The following is a 17,813-nucleotide window of genomic DNA, read 5'->3' as shown; positions in this document are numbered from 1 at the left end:
GATCTGATTTTGAGATTAAAACAGCTTATAAACAAACTTTTGGATTGCAGGCTTTCAGAGATACCATTATAACATCTAGAAATTTCCCTACTATCTTCCTACGAATTACTCAAACCACACCATTCTTTTATGATAACCCTGTATTTTGTGAAACACTATTTTAATTATTTCTATTCCATAATGCCATCAATAGATTCACCAGTAATAAATTTAAATCCTATAGAGCTTAGCTTATAAAATCCTTGATCGTACATAGAGCCAACGTGAAATGACTTTAAATAAAACTTTTTAGGATTCACCTTAAAGTTAAATACTTAGATTTATTAACTTGACTGGTTCTGTATTTCGAGGTAGGAGTACCCACCATACTCGCTGAGGTTGCATGCAAAATTTTATGTCTATAGCTTATTTCATGTGTCTTTATGTCACATATTAAAATGTCATGTGATTGTACCCAGTTTGTTTACAAATTTGTTATTCTGTAATTTTCTCGCAACATCGATGTAAAATGTTCACTAACGCACAACAAAAACCCACGGAGTGACAAAATTTCAAGTCTAAATGTCAGTTTTTTTTCTGGATATTATGCGGATAAACAAATAAAAATTGTATTTTTTCCACCAACCAGTGATAGACTTTGGTAATGCACTGCCAAAAAAGTTACAACTTTTCTTACTTATGAACACTACTACGCTGTTGGAACATCTCTTAAATATATTTATTGTTTCATAAAAAGTTTTCAGGCTAACTATTTTTAAGTCATGGCAGCCTAGCACTGTTATAGAAAGGATTTAAAAAACAATCAATCTTCAAGAACTTTTCTTTATTTACAAAATTGTTTTAAAATACTTATATTTAAAGAGGGAGACAATAATTTAAATTTAATACTCTAATATCCATCCTTAGATGATTTATGAAAAACTCATGAAAAAGAAAATTGTTAATTTTTTAAATAAGACAGATTTTTTTAGTAAAAATCAATTTGGCTTCAGAGAAAATATGAATACCGAAAGCGCTCTATTTAATTTTACAAAAATGTATACAATGGCCTAAATTCAAGTAAATGTATAAGTGGTTTATTCTTAGATATAAAAAAGCATTTGACACTGTAGATCATACAATTTTATTAAAAAAACTTTATAGGTGTGGTATTCGAGGAATAGCTTATTCTTGGTTTGAAAGTTATTTACGGGATAGGTATCAGTGTGTCAGAATGCACTCCACATATAGTGAAATGGGTAAAATCTTATATGGCGTGCCCCAAGGGTCAGTATTGGGAGCAATCCTTTTCATTATATATATAAATGATCTATGCGATGCCAGATTTCAAGGAACACTAACATCATTTGCTGATGATACAGCCCTTAGCTATGTCAAAGATAGCTGGACTGATATCCACATTGCTATGAGCAAAGATCTAGAAATAATTCAGTGGTGGTTCACAATGAACCATATGCTTTTAAGTACGGAAAAAACAAAATATGTCAATTTCAGTCTCAGAAAAAATGACATTATATTTGAACCTGTTTTCTATAGATGTGCTGACTGTATTTTGAAATCAAGCCAAATCAATAATTGCTTAACAATGGATTGTTCAACGATACAAAAATCGGATATTATAAAATATTTGGGAATTCATATGGATAGTGAATTTAATTGGAAAATTCACATATCGAAAATTACAAAAAAAACTCAATAATATTATAAGAATTTTTTATTTTTTAAGAAACATTTGCAATTTAAAAATACTTAGAATGTTATATTTTGCGCTTGTACAAAGTCGAATTGAATACGGCATATTTCTTTGGGGAAGTGCGTATGATTCAAATTTAAACTCATTACTTATGCAGCAAAAGCACTTTGTCAGATTAATAACCCACAGTCATATATTTGAACACTCACGACCATTATTTAATCAGCTTAAGATTTTCCCTATCAAGATGTTATTTATATATAAGGTATTAAAACAATACTATGATTTGATAAATACTACCAACTCAGAAGCAAATGAATACAGCTCAAAACTAAGAAATTCAGGAAATATAAGAGTTCCAAAACCAAACAATACTTTTTTTAATAAATCATTCATTTTTATGTCACCGTGGATTTTTAATAAATTACCTAACAATATAAAAAACTCAAATAACAAATTAGTATTTTTAAAAAAATTGGGAAGGTGGTTGTTTGAACTAGAGGATATAAATTCAGTTTTATATATTCAGACATAGTAACTGGTTTTTTACCTCACGGCCCATATATATATATATATATATATATATATATATATATATATTTTCAAATAATTTGAAAAATCTAATCTAACTCAAATAAGCAGGTTGATTACAACTATTATGATATTATGTTTTGATTAAATAATATATTAATTTATATCCTCAAGAGAGATCTAAATTGTTAAATTAAGTTGTTTGCTGATGTTTTTTATGTGTTAAAATATAATAAGGAACCTCCAAACAGGCTTAGCCTTGGAGGCCCATATTTTCTCATTTATTGTAAAGTATAGGCCTAAGCGCATTTAGATGTAGGTTATATTTTAACTATAAATTTAGTTTATAGGTATTTTGAAGAAGTAATTTTTTATTTCCAGTCTCTTGTAATGGTGCAGTCAGACCTGGCAAGATTTAGGAAATTATAACTCCATTATATTAATTTACCGTTATGTATTGATGTATGTATTTTACATCTTTGTATAAAGCATAGAAATGATAAAGAATCCTTCCGGTTCATTCTATTCATTTCTTATGTGGCAACTGAAATATTGCAGGGTTGCTACAGGAGTCCAATAATGAAATTCCCTGACTTTTCCCTGATTTCCGACCAAATTTTTCGTTTTTCCCTGACTTTTTTCGACGCAATCCCCAGGGTTTTTGGCAATTAATGGGTGGAAAAAAAGCGGTGTTGAGGCTAACAGGGTGGCAAATATAAAAAAGCAAAAAATAAAGTGAACACAGTTTAAAACGTACAAAAAGATTGCCTTAAATGATCTGATTAAATGATCGCGGCGGCAGTAAGTTTATTTGTGTAAAGGGATTTTATATTTTTCCCTGACAAATGTCGAAATTCCCTGACTTGAGACCGGATTCCCTGACTTTTCCCTGATTTCCAGTCCTGTTTTTTTTCCCTGACTTTTCCCTGACTTCCCTGATTTCCCTGACCTGTAGCATCCCTGTATTGTCAATTTATTCTCATGGGATTATAATGTACTAAATAAGTCAAAAAGCGTTTAAGATGTAACTGAAGTTTTCCCACAATATTTATTAATATAGTGTTCTCTAGTTTATTGTAAATAAAATTATACCGAACATAATTAGGTTACAGTTTATAACAATTTATAAACATTGTTACAAATTTACTCGCTTTTGATCACGAAAATCATACTTCTTGTACTAATTTCAGTTTTTGTGTTAAACTAATTCATTTTTTAGACTCGTAAAAAACTATACATTTTCTGAAACTAGACTAAATTTGTGACCTTTAGGCTATTATAGAATTATAAATTTATATACTGAACTATATATTCCAGGTACACCCCTTCCCCTTTTTTACATGCAAATAAAAAAACATTTCCCACTCACCGTAAAACATTCAAATGAAAGTATTTACTCTAGTGACTTATTATAATTGTATTATACTGCTTATTGTTAACAAAATTATACCAAATTCAGTTAAGTTTGCAGTAAATAAACAATTTTCTCAGATTTTAGCAAAATTGCTTGCAAAACAGAGCTAGCGAGAAAAAACGGCTTGGCGTTTAAGCAAAACACTAAAGGTAGTCAAAGGGCCGCCCAGTGCCCTTAAAGTAATGGCCGCCCAAAATCCCGGCATTACTTTTTGGAGACCCTGTATAGTATGGGCAAGTATATGAATAGTTTAGCTAATTGCCTTACATTCCACTTCACATGAACCAATAGGAGTTTCATTTCAAATACTTTAGAATACAATACATAACTTGAATACAATTGAACAATTAGAATACACTTTCAACCACAGACTATGATGTACACATTTAAACGTAATTAATGTACAAGGTTTTAATGTTTTCTGATGAGTAAAACGTAATTTGCCAAAATGAAATGTGCCTGTATTTGCTTTTTTTTCAAAAAAACGTCCCTGTTACACAGTTGTGTTCTCTGTACTAAAGCAAAAAAAAATACATCAAGTGTTGTTAGATAAAGTTAGTGAGTAATACCGTTCCTTAGTGTAGAAAACAGTGAGTTAAATCATCAAGTCACTAGTCATCAAATTGTCTTCAACATAACAAAAGTCTTTCTGCCGCTATCTCGTAGTGTTTTGATAGAATTTACTTTTGTCAAATAGATTCAACTATCATACACTTGAGCTGAAGCCATGGGAGATAAGAATGATAACATCACACATTACTACTTCCTTGTCACTAGGTAATCAATGGTAACAATTGGTTGTCTGTTGAGTACACGTACATCCATTCTTTTATAATTGATTTTCTGTTTCAAAACCTATTATAATTGATTTTCTGTTTCAAAACCTATTATAATTGATTTTCTGTTTCAAAACCTATTATAATTGATTTTCTGTTTCAAAACCTATTATAATTGATTTTCTGTTTCAAAACCTATTATAATTGATTTTCTGTTTCAAAACCTATTATAATTGATTTTCTGTTTCAAAACCTATTATATATATTTTATGATAAAAATATATACATATATATAAATATATATATATAAACACAATACAACAATAAACACGTAATAAGGATATGCTCGGTAACGCGTACCCCGTCGGGCACACATTGCGCTTTATGCATGCCCGGTGTGTACCCAGTTGTGAACGATTGCATGTACCCGATGGGAACACAGCGTGGAAAATAAGTTCACTCGTTGTATACAGAGTGGTCAAAAAATATCAAAGTCGTATGGTTACACAGCATTGTTATGCTACCTCTTTAAATATTGTAGCAAAACCAAATCTAAAACTCAGTGAATTGAACCAGAAAGTTGTCGTTCCTCACTGAACTGCTGATAGCATGACAGATTGATTTCCGCACATTTTCTTTTATTTTAAAAATACTATTGAATTTGTGCTGAATTAATTTGGATTTCTTAGTAAAAATTTAAATAAATCAACTTCAAAGACGTCCTCTTTAGGGAGTTTCTACCGCTTTTAATAATTAAAAATGATATCTAGAAATTATATAATCTATTAATATTATACAAGAAATCAAACAACACAAATGTTCACATTTAATATTTAGAAATGTTATTATTCTTTTAATAATTAACTAATGGAATGTCCATGGTGAAATATGAACAGTAAATTATGCTATTATTTATTTCCTAGTATCTCAACAAATATCAAAACAGACATCAACTAGGCTTAGACTGAACCTGAGAGAAGGTGGAGGATAAGTAACAATGTTGCTACGCAACAACACAGTTGTCCCCGAAAAGTATTGCGAGAAACTACCTGTTACTTTGGCAATGTCATGACAACACACAATGAATTCATATGTTTTGTAGCCGGCAACAGTAAACTTGACCTAGAAACGGTCTAGAGCGGCAGACTCGAAACTCTTCAGCTGTTATTTAAGCAACGGGGGGGTTATAGCGAACACAGAGTTCTAACGTGACCATTAATATTTAACCCTTTGAGTGCCGCAGCGTCTACATAGTAGATGTTGTGAAATGTGCATAAATTGCCGGTATCTACCCAGTAGACGATTTGTATTTAATTAATATCACATATAATTCATTTTTGTTTTGACAAATAACTTATTTCACGGCAATCTACAAGTTTCGAACAATCAATTGTGATTGATTTTTATTGTTCACCGCCTCCTTGTAGTTATTTGCCATCAGAAAAAAAACGGATGACGCATAGTTGGTCAGCTGCTACTTGTTGCCATTAACTACACAGTTTGGTTCGTTGGGTGTTTACATTGTGCTAGTTTCGTGTGTTTATACTGAAAACTGTTGTTATTACTATTCTGCAATTGTGTTCAGTAAAACTTACAATGCATTTATAAACTTCTTTTTTCATCTTTATATGTTTAGTGATGTACTTTTGACAAAATTGAACAAAAATTGCTTTTTGTTGTATTTTGTATATATTGCAGTATCTGGTTAAATATTACTGTAACACACCATATTATGCATGATTTTTGTTCAGTTTCTCATGCTCTTTCATATGGTATACCTAAAAAAAATAATTGTATATATAAAATTTTAGTTGAAACTTGAAATTTATTTTTTTTTCATTTTTTAGTTTTTTGTTATAACCTATATTCTTTTTGTGTAAATAAAAATAAAATTATAATATTATATGGAAAAAATACCTTGTTTTATAACACACAAACTAAAAAAAAAAATTATTCAAATCGGTTGAATAGTGTTTTTAATATAGTTTTTTCCCCACACGCTTGTAAAACAGAAGGAAATGCTCCGGCAATTTATGCATATGACTTGGGAAAATATGCTGTGGCACTCAAAGGGTTAAATGTATTAAATGTAAAAGACCATAAATTATACTTTTAACTATCTGAAATAAATTATAGTAACGAGGCTAAGCAGATTTAATGATAAAGTTTGAATACATTATGATAGTAACAAATCCCGTGTTTTAGTAACTTATTGTATTTCAATAATGTTCTACAATAAACAGCCACTGGAAAACGTTATTCAAAGAATGTTGTGCAATGGATAGACGGCAACGATTGTTTAAATAGAACGTTGCCGCAACCTGTTGTCGGTTGGCAGAGTATAGGCCACAATGCGGTGCTGCTAACAACTTTCATCTTTAATAGGCTGCCCCTAAGAAATAGAAGATAGGGACTACCACGAGGGATGGGTTTTGTTTGTTTTGTTTGTTGCCATCAGCACGAGGTACCTGCCGCAGCTCACTCTAATGGCTCGATATAAACTTTTATTCTTAGGTCTAAAAGAAAAAAATATTATTTTTTTGGGTTAAATCCACCTGATTTTATTATTGTTTTATTATCTATCCAAAGATGACGTAGCAGCTGACGTCAGAAGGAACCAATGCGAGTTTGACTCACGGTCGCAACAACATCCCGTGATGATTTGCACTCATTGTCACTGCTGATTTTGTTTCAATTATGGAAGTGCAGGCATATTTTCAAGATCGATATTGAAAAGATCTAGTGAACGCAAAAAGCTTTTTACTTCTGTCGGAGCTCCCATACAAGCTTTCTTTGTCTTAAAGTTTAAGGTTCAGATCATTGGTGTGTTTAAAAATATCTGATAAGAAGCAATGTAAGTTGCATTTTCTTTATCGCTAAGAAAACTTAAAAGTATTGGTTGATGTTTGATCAACGTTGAAAAGAAATGTCTTTAAGTTTTCTAAAATGGTGAAGAATTGTTGTTAAACTCAGGCTTTGCTTAGCCATGTCACATTATTATGCAACAACCGATATTGATCGTCCAACGAAATAATCCATCACCGCTTCGATCATATCTTCTCCCCAGGTTTTTCCTACTAACAGCAAAATAACTAATAGCTCCTCGGCAAAAAGGTTCTTTAATTTTATCCAAAAAAAGGTGCAAATATGACCAATTATGTTTTATCAGTAATGTCATATGATTCATCCATAACCTATAATAGTCGGAACTATTTAATTGCCCTTTCACATCACAATGATTTTCTTCTGCCAAACATGTTTTTCTTGAGTGAGTACTCGCAGACAACGGAATCCGTCAGTAGTTTCAACATCATATTTTCTGTTATACAAAACATTGCCTGCCTCGAGCATGCATTCCTCAACTATGTCAGCATGGGTGAATAGTTTCATATGCTTAGCAAGAGTCCAAGAAATACGTAAAGAAGCCTCACCACATTTCCTGCTCATTGAACGACATCATTTGAGTCGAAGATACGTAGCTTGACAATAAACTCACAATGTTCGATTTACGCAGGTTACTGCCAAATCGAAAATTATCGGCAAATTGTGATTGGTCTCATAATGTCATTTTATATTAGAGATTTTACTAACGCAACTGTTTGGTGACAAGTCAAGCATATTGGTATAACTCCAACCAGTGAAACAATACAAATCATCCCATTTTGGCTAAAACTGTCTATTATCAACTTCCAACTCTTTTTAGTTCCTTTGTAAAGAATAACAAGTAGGCCTAACTTAACTCATAGCGTGGCGTAGGTACCAGGCAAACGTATCTGCGCATGCGGTGTTGGTGTCCGTCAGTCAACGTAGAATCAAAACACGGTAATTCTGAGCAATTACTTGGTCAACCCCAAACTTTTTCATATTTTACTACGGTCATAAGAATGTTCTCAGAAAGCAAGAAACATATAATTCAAGAAAGCAAGAAACATATAATTCAAGCCCTGCAAGGCCGTCCTACAGGTTGCCACACGATAACAGTGGCTTGCAGGAGACGCCCGGAAGGCCAGTTGTGACAGTATCATTATGGCTAGTGGTTCCTCCGATAATCCTTTTTTATGTGACAGCGTGAGAACATGTTACTTAGTTTCACGGTTTCAAATGAAGATCAGGAAAACGTTTTTTGTACAAACACAGCGTTTTGCAACGTTCCAAAGTTTGCCCTCTAGAATTTGATATTTTACTGATAGGTACTATCTCGAGAGATTTTTTTCTTTCGTTGACATCAGCGCGGGGTAGCACCGAACGCACTGATGGCCAGAGGCACTCGTTTCAACTCGATAACAACTAATTAATTTGTAGTTCGAAATTTACGAAAAACATTGTTCATTTGGATCAAAATTCTGCTCATTTCAGTATTATTTTTCATTTATGTTAACTTTCCAGGGCCTAAATTATGTTTTTTTAATTTCACATACATTTCTACATTATCGTAGTAAAATATGAAAAAGTTTGGGGCTGACCAAGTAATTGCTCAGAATTACCCAAAACACTGCCTGACTGAAGGCGCGGGTAGGCGGCGTCGGCGTGTACTACTTAATCTCCACGCAGATCCCTTGATGAATCGATGATGATAGGAAAGACAAAGCGCAGAAAAAAATCAAATAACGTACTCAAGTTACGTATGTACAATATTTTGAATTGGTGACACATGGTTCGCACAAAATAAGTTGGCAGTTCAGATCCAGAATCGCGGTCTGCAATTTGGTGACCCCTGTTGTATTACTTTGTTAGCCCACCACTTGTAACCTTATACTGTATTGTTTGCCTCAGACGGAAGATAGCAACAGCTTAATAAAGTGAAACTTGAAATGTGCTACTCCATAGCAACCAATATAAGGTTGAATCACGGTCACAACAAGATCGTGTGATGCCCTGGGCAAATGTACTACAGGTACAGCACACCCTCATGATGACCGGAGACATTACTGTTAGCCTGTTCTACTACTAATGGCTTTGTGATATTAAGTCTTTGAGAAATTTAACTGTTATCTTTTTTAACCCTTTGAGGGCCTTAGGGTTTTGCTAGATGGTATGCATAAAACGTCGAGCGAAAATGCCTGATTCTGCAAGGGTCTAGTTAAAAATTCGTAACAAAATTATTTATTGGTATAAAGTCTTGGGTTTTTGTTTTTTTTTTTTTAATAAATATATTTTCTTTATACATATACCGTAATACATTGATCACTTATTAAACGTTTTTATACCAATAAAAAAATCATTAACAAAAACTTTATGAGCAAAAACATTTTGTTTTTTATTTTGACACAACTTAGTGTTTTTTTTTCCCTTGGGGCGGCCAACTGCCATGCACTTAAGCCTCAAGGGCTTTTTGCGCACCCCGGAAACACACCATGAGGCCCACCAGTCTACAACTTCAGCAGTTCAACAAACTGCCGAAAACAACCTATCAAGTCCTCCTGGGAAAATTCACCACCCCTGTCCAAACTATTTTATTGAAATATTTTATTTTTTCACTTTTAGTTATTCTATCTTATACTCCATTTAATTCTTTACAAAAAGCCATATAAAAAAAAGTACTAGCTGCTTACGATCACCGTAACTCACGGTCAAGTCATTGTTCTACTTACACAGACTAGAACAACATACACAAACAAAATAATTTGAAGATACTAACACTACAAACCCATTTACACTTAAAAACTTTCAATATTTACAATAATTTGTGAAATAAACACCAGCGTAAACAAAACATGTGACGGATCATCCGCGTAGCGGTCGATTCTAAACTCGACTGACACGCTCACTTTACAACCGCCGTAAAAATCAGAATCTATCCAGAACGCAACAAAACCTACATCAAAAGTTAAGTTGAAGCCTTTGGAATGCGTATGTTTAGTCATTGAGCCAATTCAGATAAATACTAGAAAAAATATAAGCGTTACTGCAGAAGTCGCAAATAGCGATTCTGGCATTTCTTGCATATAATGCACGATTACAAATAGCAATACTCCGGCACTCATAGGATTAAGTTTCAAGCATTTTTGTTTTAATAAAAACAACGGTAATTGTCAGATTAACGGCCGGAGCGGCAAAATACGAGTTTCGTGTTATAAACTTATTGGAATTGTCCTACAGAACAAAACAATATAAGGTATGACGGGGTGGAAATGAGAAATAACGAAGTTCTAGAACATCAAAAATGGAACAACTGTTCAAGCGCGGAGCAATATTTCCATCTTCTACATCCACATCTGGCATCACGTGATCTTTTGTGACCATGATTCAAACTCGTGACGATGTCATCGGATGCGGCGCCATCTTTGCAAACGTAAATGAAAAATAATACTGAAATGAGCAGAATTTTGATCCAAATGAACAATGTTTTTCTTAAATTTTGAGCTACAAATTAATTAGTTGTTATCAAGTTGAGACAAGTGCCTCAAGCCATCAGCACGGGGCAGCACCGAAAAACACAGGGCAAAGAAAACATCCCTCGAGATAGTACCCATCAGTAAAATATCAAATTCTAGAGGGGCTGATCAGAAATAAAAATTGAATTGTAATGGAAAGGCAATTATGTACCGTGTAAAAAACTTAATAAATCATGAATACCCCTAATATGAATACATGTATAAATGGAGATTAATAGAGAACACTTACCATTAGTGTGTTCCACAGAATGTACAGTAACTAAATAATCTCGTTTTGGTCGAAACATAACCTCTTAACATGCCCGAAAAAACACTCCGACACACCAATTCACTACGATTGGTCGAAATACTGGATGGTTGATCAATGATCGCCACACACTTACTCGATCCAAATTACAGTACACGATATCTAGTGAAGCACTGACTTCTGCCCCGGAGCGTTTAGATAACAGATACGCTATCAGTCCCAGCCGCAGATAATATTTACGATACACCAGTTCACTACGATTGGTGAACTAGTGGAAGGTTGATCCATGATTGTCATGCACTCACTCGATCCAAGCTACAGTACACGTTATCTCTGACTTCTGTCCCAGAGCGCTCAGATAACAGATACGCTATCGCTATCAGTCCCACCAGTAGATAATATTTACAAATATCCAGACACAGCACACAAACAGAACATAAAACATTAAGCGTACCAGTAAGATTAAACGCCGGGGCGGCAAATCACGAATTTGACGTTACCAACGTATTCTGCTCACCCTCCTGAACAAAAAATATATATAGTACTATGGGGTGCAAATGACAAATAACATGATTTTAGGGGGTATATTGATAAGTGGTTAAGTTCCTAATGTTTTAATGTTCAGTTTGTGTGCTGTGTCTGGATAATCTGTTTACTTGAATATTATCTGCGGCCGGGACTGATAGCAGCCTGATAACGTACCTGTTATCTGAGTTCTCCGGGGCATGGGTCAGTTCTACACAAGATATCGTGTTCAGTAGGTCGGATTGACTGAGTGCGTTTACAATGATGAATCAACCATCCACTAGTTCAACCAACCCTAGTGAATTGTGTGTGTCGGAGTGTTTCGTAGGGCACGTAAAGAGTTTACGTTTTAACCAAAACGAAATTATCTCTTTTTTAATTGAACATGGAATTTTTTAAAATGAGTGTATGTGTTCGTCGTGCGGTCGAGTGGTGTTTTTAAACCGGGAGACTTTGTCGTTTCGTTGTGATAGACGACTTTTTTGTTGCTGCTGCTCAGCTGTATCCGCCAACACACTAATGGTATGTGTTCTCTGATCCATCTATATATTTGAGTTTTTCATGATTTATTTAGTTTTTTAACTTTACATAATTGCCTTTGCATTACATTTCAATTTATATTTTTGATCAGCCCCTCTAGTATTTTATATTTTACTGATAGGTACTATCTCGAGGGATGTTTTTCTTTTATTGACATCAGCGCGGGGCAGCCGAAGCCCGCGCTGATGGCCGGAGGCACTCGTAATTAATTTTTTCTCGAAATTAAGAAAAACATTTATTTTTATAAAAATTCTGCTCATTTCTGTATTATTTTTCATTTACGTTTGCAAAGATGGCGGCGCAACCGGTGACGTCATCACGAGGTTCAATCATTGGCCACAAAAGGTCACGTGACGCTAGACGTGGATGTAGAACATGGAGATATTACTGAAAAGTTATTTAATTTTTCATTTTCTAGAACTTCGTTATTTCTCATTTCCACCCCATCAAACCTTATACTTTTTTTTCTATATGACGATTCCAATAAGTTTTTAACGCAAAACTCGTATTTTTCCGCCCCGGCCGTTAATATGATAATTACCACATTAAGAACTTAACTATTTATGTATATACCCTCTAAAATCATGTTATTTGTCATTTGCACCCTCGTAAACCATATATATTTTTTGTTCAGGAGGATGAGCAGAATACGTTGATAACGTCAAATTCGTGATTTGCCACCTCGACCTTTAATCTTATAATTTCCTATTTGTCATTTGTCAGACACTAAGTTCAAGAATTCAATCTACTATTAGATAGTTAAATTTTTCTTTGAAATGGAGTTCTGGTGTTGTTAGATAAGTATTAGGACTAGACTACTTATCTAACAGAACTCCATTTCAAAGAAAAATTTAACCATAGGCCTAATATTAAGTAGAGTAAATTCTTTAACTCAGTTCTTGAAGAAAATCTTCCACTTTGTAGGGTTAAGCCTACTTCTTACAAAATGTTTCAAGTAGTCATAGTATATAATTTTAGATATTAGTACATATTCTAATCTTAATATCTTTCAAGATATCCCATGTCCGACATGTCAAAATATATCTTCTAAGCTCAATAATAGAAACGAATATTGTAAAACTCACCTCTTCCCTTTTGCTTTGTGGTGGTATGCGACATAACTAATGAATCTATCTGTATCTGTGAGTAACCAAAACCACAGTGTTAGCTGGACAAGCACTTGATTTGAACTAAGGTTCGTTTTTCTGGTTTACGTATATAAAGAGTGCTTATACTGCAGCTGATAATGTATGGTTAAGGAAACGGTTGTGAACGTGGTAGAAAAAAGGTTTGTATTCTCGATTAACCAAACAATGTTTGTTGGTGTATGATGGTTGTGGACATGTGGTATAATGGGTATAATGCCTTTGATTGTTCGTGTACACTCAAGGGTATAGCCAATACTATAAAAATAACCAGTATATTTCACTGCCATTATAGCCATAACTTTGCCTTAACTATGAGAATCAGAGTAAAAATAATTAATCGAAAGCGGAAATATGGTGTTATAAGTCGTTTCAAAGATTTAATTTCAACGACTCTCATTGCAGTACCCAGTATAGCTCAGCGAAAACCTCTGCGAGAGCCTTGGTTTTCGTTTATTAGTCGTCATAAATCACAACATAAAAGGAGTAAATAAGTTAAAATGGCGGAGTTGAATTATAAACACAGTATTACGTTAATTAAAATAACCATGAATAAATATAGCAACATTGATAAACCATAGATGTGACTGAGCAAAACGAACTGTAAAAAACGTAAATCACGAATAACCACTTGAGTTTATTTTGACAGGTGATATTTTGGTATTAATACTGCAGAATAAACCCTTCAATGGTAAGACAGCCAATGATTAACGTCCTTTAGTTGTGGTACCCAACCAGCGCCCTCATAACAGAACGAGATATGAATCATGGCCATTTCACCATAAGTTAACCTGCCCTGTAGATCTTTAGTTGGACCGACCTCTCGTGGCACCTAGGCTGAGTGAATAGTATGAAAAGGCTAGAGACAGACCTTGCATTTATATTATATGGCGGGAAAACACGATGCTTGGTTAATACGTAGATCTTTTTAACGTTTTAGATTGAAGTAGCGTCGCTGCGCATTCTCTTACCTTCAGTTTATTGCCAGGAAACCAAATATGAGCCTTCGTTTGTTCAAAACACGTTTAGATTTCTGTTTGTCAGACTGTCTCTCTGCAAACAAAAATAATATTTCAAAACCGATACAGCTAATTTAAGTCAAACTTAGGTCCACAAATTTTTCATTGGGATTACTTGATGGGCTGAAAATGTTCATTTCTGTCTATCTGTCTGCATGATATCTCGAAAACGATCTGACCTGTAGACTTGAAATATTGCATGAAACTTTATTTAAATATGAGGAACACTGAGTTACATTGGATTTCGTAATATTCCATTGGGTCCTTCAATACTCCTTTGAAGTTTACCTATTGGCTGAGTGTTAGCGAAGTCAGTGTAGAATATTGTATTTTTGCCTGTCGGTCTGTTTGTACAATACCTTGAAAACGAACTTACCTGTGAAATTTTGCGCGAGGCTTCATTTTTGTATAGGCAATACTAAGTTCGATGATGGTGCATGTCACCCATGGGGTTTGGCTGAGCATTAGGAAATACCTTTACATTGGTCTTATGGGTAACCAGTATGGCAATAAGGGGTTAGCTGAATAAATAAATTTGTAAACAAGCTGAGTACAATCATATCAGATTTTAATATTTCACATATTAACACGTTTAGCTTAGTAAAAAGCAAATTAATAAAGTGCAAATTGATGTTAAGATTTTGTAACAAAATTTGATTTCAGGCCACTCTTGTGCTAGTACACTCCCTACGTCACCTGAACTGTTATTGTTTAAAAGCTATTATGAAACCTAACTCGATGAACAACAATGTGAATATATTATGTAACAAGATATCTCAAGATGTCATATGTAGATTTCAAATTTTGCATGAAACTTGATTTCTATTATGGACAAGAAAGTGTTTTGTGATGGTGTATGTCCATAGATGGGATTAGGCTAAGAGTAACTAAAGACTATGTCTGTGACTATTTCTGCGTCACTAAGACTATAAATCAGGTGGGTGTAAACTTTTTTCTGTCAGATTGTCCGTCTGTTTTCCACAGGATATCTCACAAGTGAAATTAGATTGCATACTTGCATGCAACCTCAACGAAGCCTGTAGCGAACACGGAGTGGTGTTACCTCTACCTTGTAATAATCCAGCATGAGCTCACTGTTGTAATAACCAAAATGAATCCATATTACAACAATATTACAAGTTATTTTTTAATGCAGTTTCCATTGGTAGTTAGCTTTTAAGAAGGTTGTGTACCTCAAAAATCAGCAAACATAGATGTTTGTTTTCTTAATAATCTAAGTTTCTTTCAGGGTAAAGTTATATACAATATTTCAGTAAAAGGATAGAATATACTTTATTCCAGAAAATATAATTCACAAAAATTGACATCAGTACTAGTAGGAATTACTAGTCACAGTATCCAGTAAGCGTGGTTAGCTCAAACTGAAAAGTTGTACTTAATTGTATAATGGACCAGTCGAATCTTAACAAGTAGGCTACATCGTGCGGTTAATCTGCAGTGTGCACACCCACAGTTAACATTTATTTTTAACACTTTGTACCCTGGGCCCTTAATACATGTTTCGGCGTGGCTCGCTAGGGTTTTTTATGATGCTTTTAAAAAATTCTGTGTTATTACAGTAATTATGTTATAAACTCATACTATATATCATTTTAAGCATAGAGATACATACTTTTTTTTTAAATGTATACAAATATAAAGTTTGTTTTTCAAAATAAAAATTATTACATAATATTGAATATTAACAAAAAAGTTTTTGCTACATAGCTTGTTAGTTCAGGTAATTGGCCTTAAGAGTGGTAATGTTTAAAAGCACAATGGTCTGAATCAAATACAGGATCTCGCAAATTTTCGTTTAGATCGTTCATAAAATCAATATTTGGTCCCTGGTGTGTATCAAAATCATCGTCACTTTCCGACTCGCAGTCAAACAAAAGATCGCGAATTGCATCACTTTTGATTTCATCACCCATATTATTTAAACTCGAAAAATAATAATATAAAATAAAATCAACGGAAAAGTCGAGAAGAAAGAACAAAGTGAGTATAAATACAAAACAAAACACACGGATAACCTCACATTGCTTGCATTTGCCTTTACTTCATTCAGTAAGAAACTAAATTTCTGATTATTTACAAACAGTTAAATTCACATTTATAATACATTATAATAACATTTGCTTCAGTATTGTCGGCAAGATTTGTAGAAAAAACTTAGTAAGACATCACTAAGACTCACAACAACACACAACGTGAAACACTACAAAGCAAACTGACAGTACCGACGATCAGCCGCGGCGCCTACGATCAGCTGTCTAGACTCACTTGTAGTACGACGAAAAAATATACCTACGTATTTAATTACTAAAACGTGACCCAGGGATCTCAAAACCAACAAATACAAACTTAGACAACCAATGAACATAATCAAAATGTTTGAATCCAAAAATAAGATGACTGAGGTAAATAATACAATTAAATAACACGACCCGAGCTATACTCGGGCCGCCGGTAGCAGGCGCTGCCGACGCAGCCCGACCTATACTCGGGCTCAGGGTACAAAGTGTTTAAAACATAACATTTTTTAGTTATAAATTTACAAATTAAAAATCTTTTAATATAAAACTACAAATTCCTAAACTAAAATTTGAAAAAAGCTATAAATATTAATAAAATTTAAAAGCCAACTTTTCAAATTTAATCTTAAATTTGTTTCTATTTTTACAATTTTTTTATTTGTAAAGGCATAAAGATTAAAAAATTTTGGACCCAAAAAAGAAAAACTTTTTGGAAAATTGGACCTTCTGTCTCATGAAACAGCCCCAGCATGTCACCTCTTGTTCTTTGGTAAACTCTGTCGTTCCTGTTTCCACTTTTCTCATAGACAATTTTTAATACTTTGAATAAAAATAAATATTTTAGTGGTAATATTCTTAGATATTTATAAATCCCTAAGAATAACCATGTCATAAATTATTTTTGAAATACACTGCAGTGGTGAAGTTTGTTGATTTCTGTAGCTCTGCTTTCGTTTTTACAGTGTATATAGTTACACCTTTACATAGTTATTGGAATCTTTAGTTTCTTGTAGTTGGCAGCACTGAACATCTACATTTACAATAGCCTTGTCAATGGAAAATGTAGCTATAACAGCGTATTCTTTAAAAACATCCTTGACAATGGGTTTGCCTGTAATATGCATCTTTGTCAGTTAAATTTGTAATTTGTTACACATATGAAATAATTATTGACAACTTTTTTACTTTCGCTTTTTTTAAGTGTATTAAATTTCAAGATGGTCATTCCACATTTGGAAAAGGAATGGTTATATAAGTTATCATGCATTATAGTGCAAAATAAAAATTGCTGTTTAAAAATAATGTTTGTTTCAATGTGTTTTTTATATTAAGTATTTTTTCATATAGCGGGCGTACAAAATTGTATACATTGCAGGAATAATTGAATAATAGAATCAGACGAAACTTGGTACACAGATAGCACTTGTATATGGCTTGAAGGAGTTGTTAGCCGGTCTTAAAAATGAAATGTTTCAAGATGGCAACAATG

The 17,813-nt window shown here is 33.4% G+C and overlaps 1 protein-coding gene across 1 annotated transcript in view; it reads right to left on the bottom strand.

Annotated features, from left to right (window-relative positions):
• Positions 1–13,347, bottom strand: part of LOC124368022 — a 49,088-nt gene extending 35,741 nt beyond the window's left edge. Inside the window, exon 1 of the mRNA XM_046825294.1 lies at positions 13,207–13,347. Coding sequence (XP_046681250.1) covers positions 13,207–13,240 — 34 coding nt within the window. The 5' untranslated portion in view covers positions 13,241–13,347. The remainder of the gene's footprint in view (positions 1–13,206) is intronic.
• Positions 13,348–17,813: the final 4,466 nt, after the last annotated feature.

Source organism: Homalodisca vitripennis, chromosome 8 (genome assembly GCF_021130785.1).
Source record: "Homalodisca vitripennis isolate AUS2020 chromosome 8, UT_GWSS_2.1, whole genome shotgun sequence".
NCBI lineage: Eukaryota > Metazoa > Arthropoda > Insecta > Hemiptera > Cicadellidae > Homalodisca > Homalodisca vitripennis.
The sequence above is the reverse complement of the archived record's forward strand: the minus strand, read 5'-3'. Positions and strand labels throughout refer to the sequence as shown.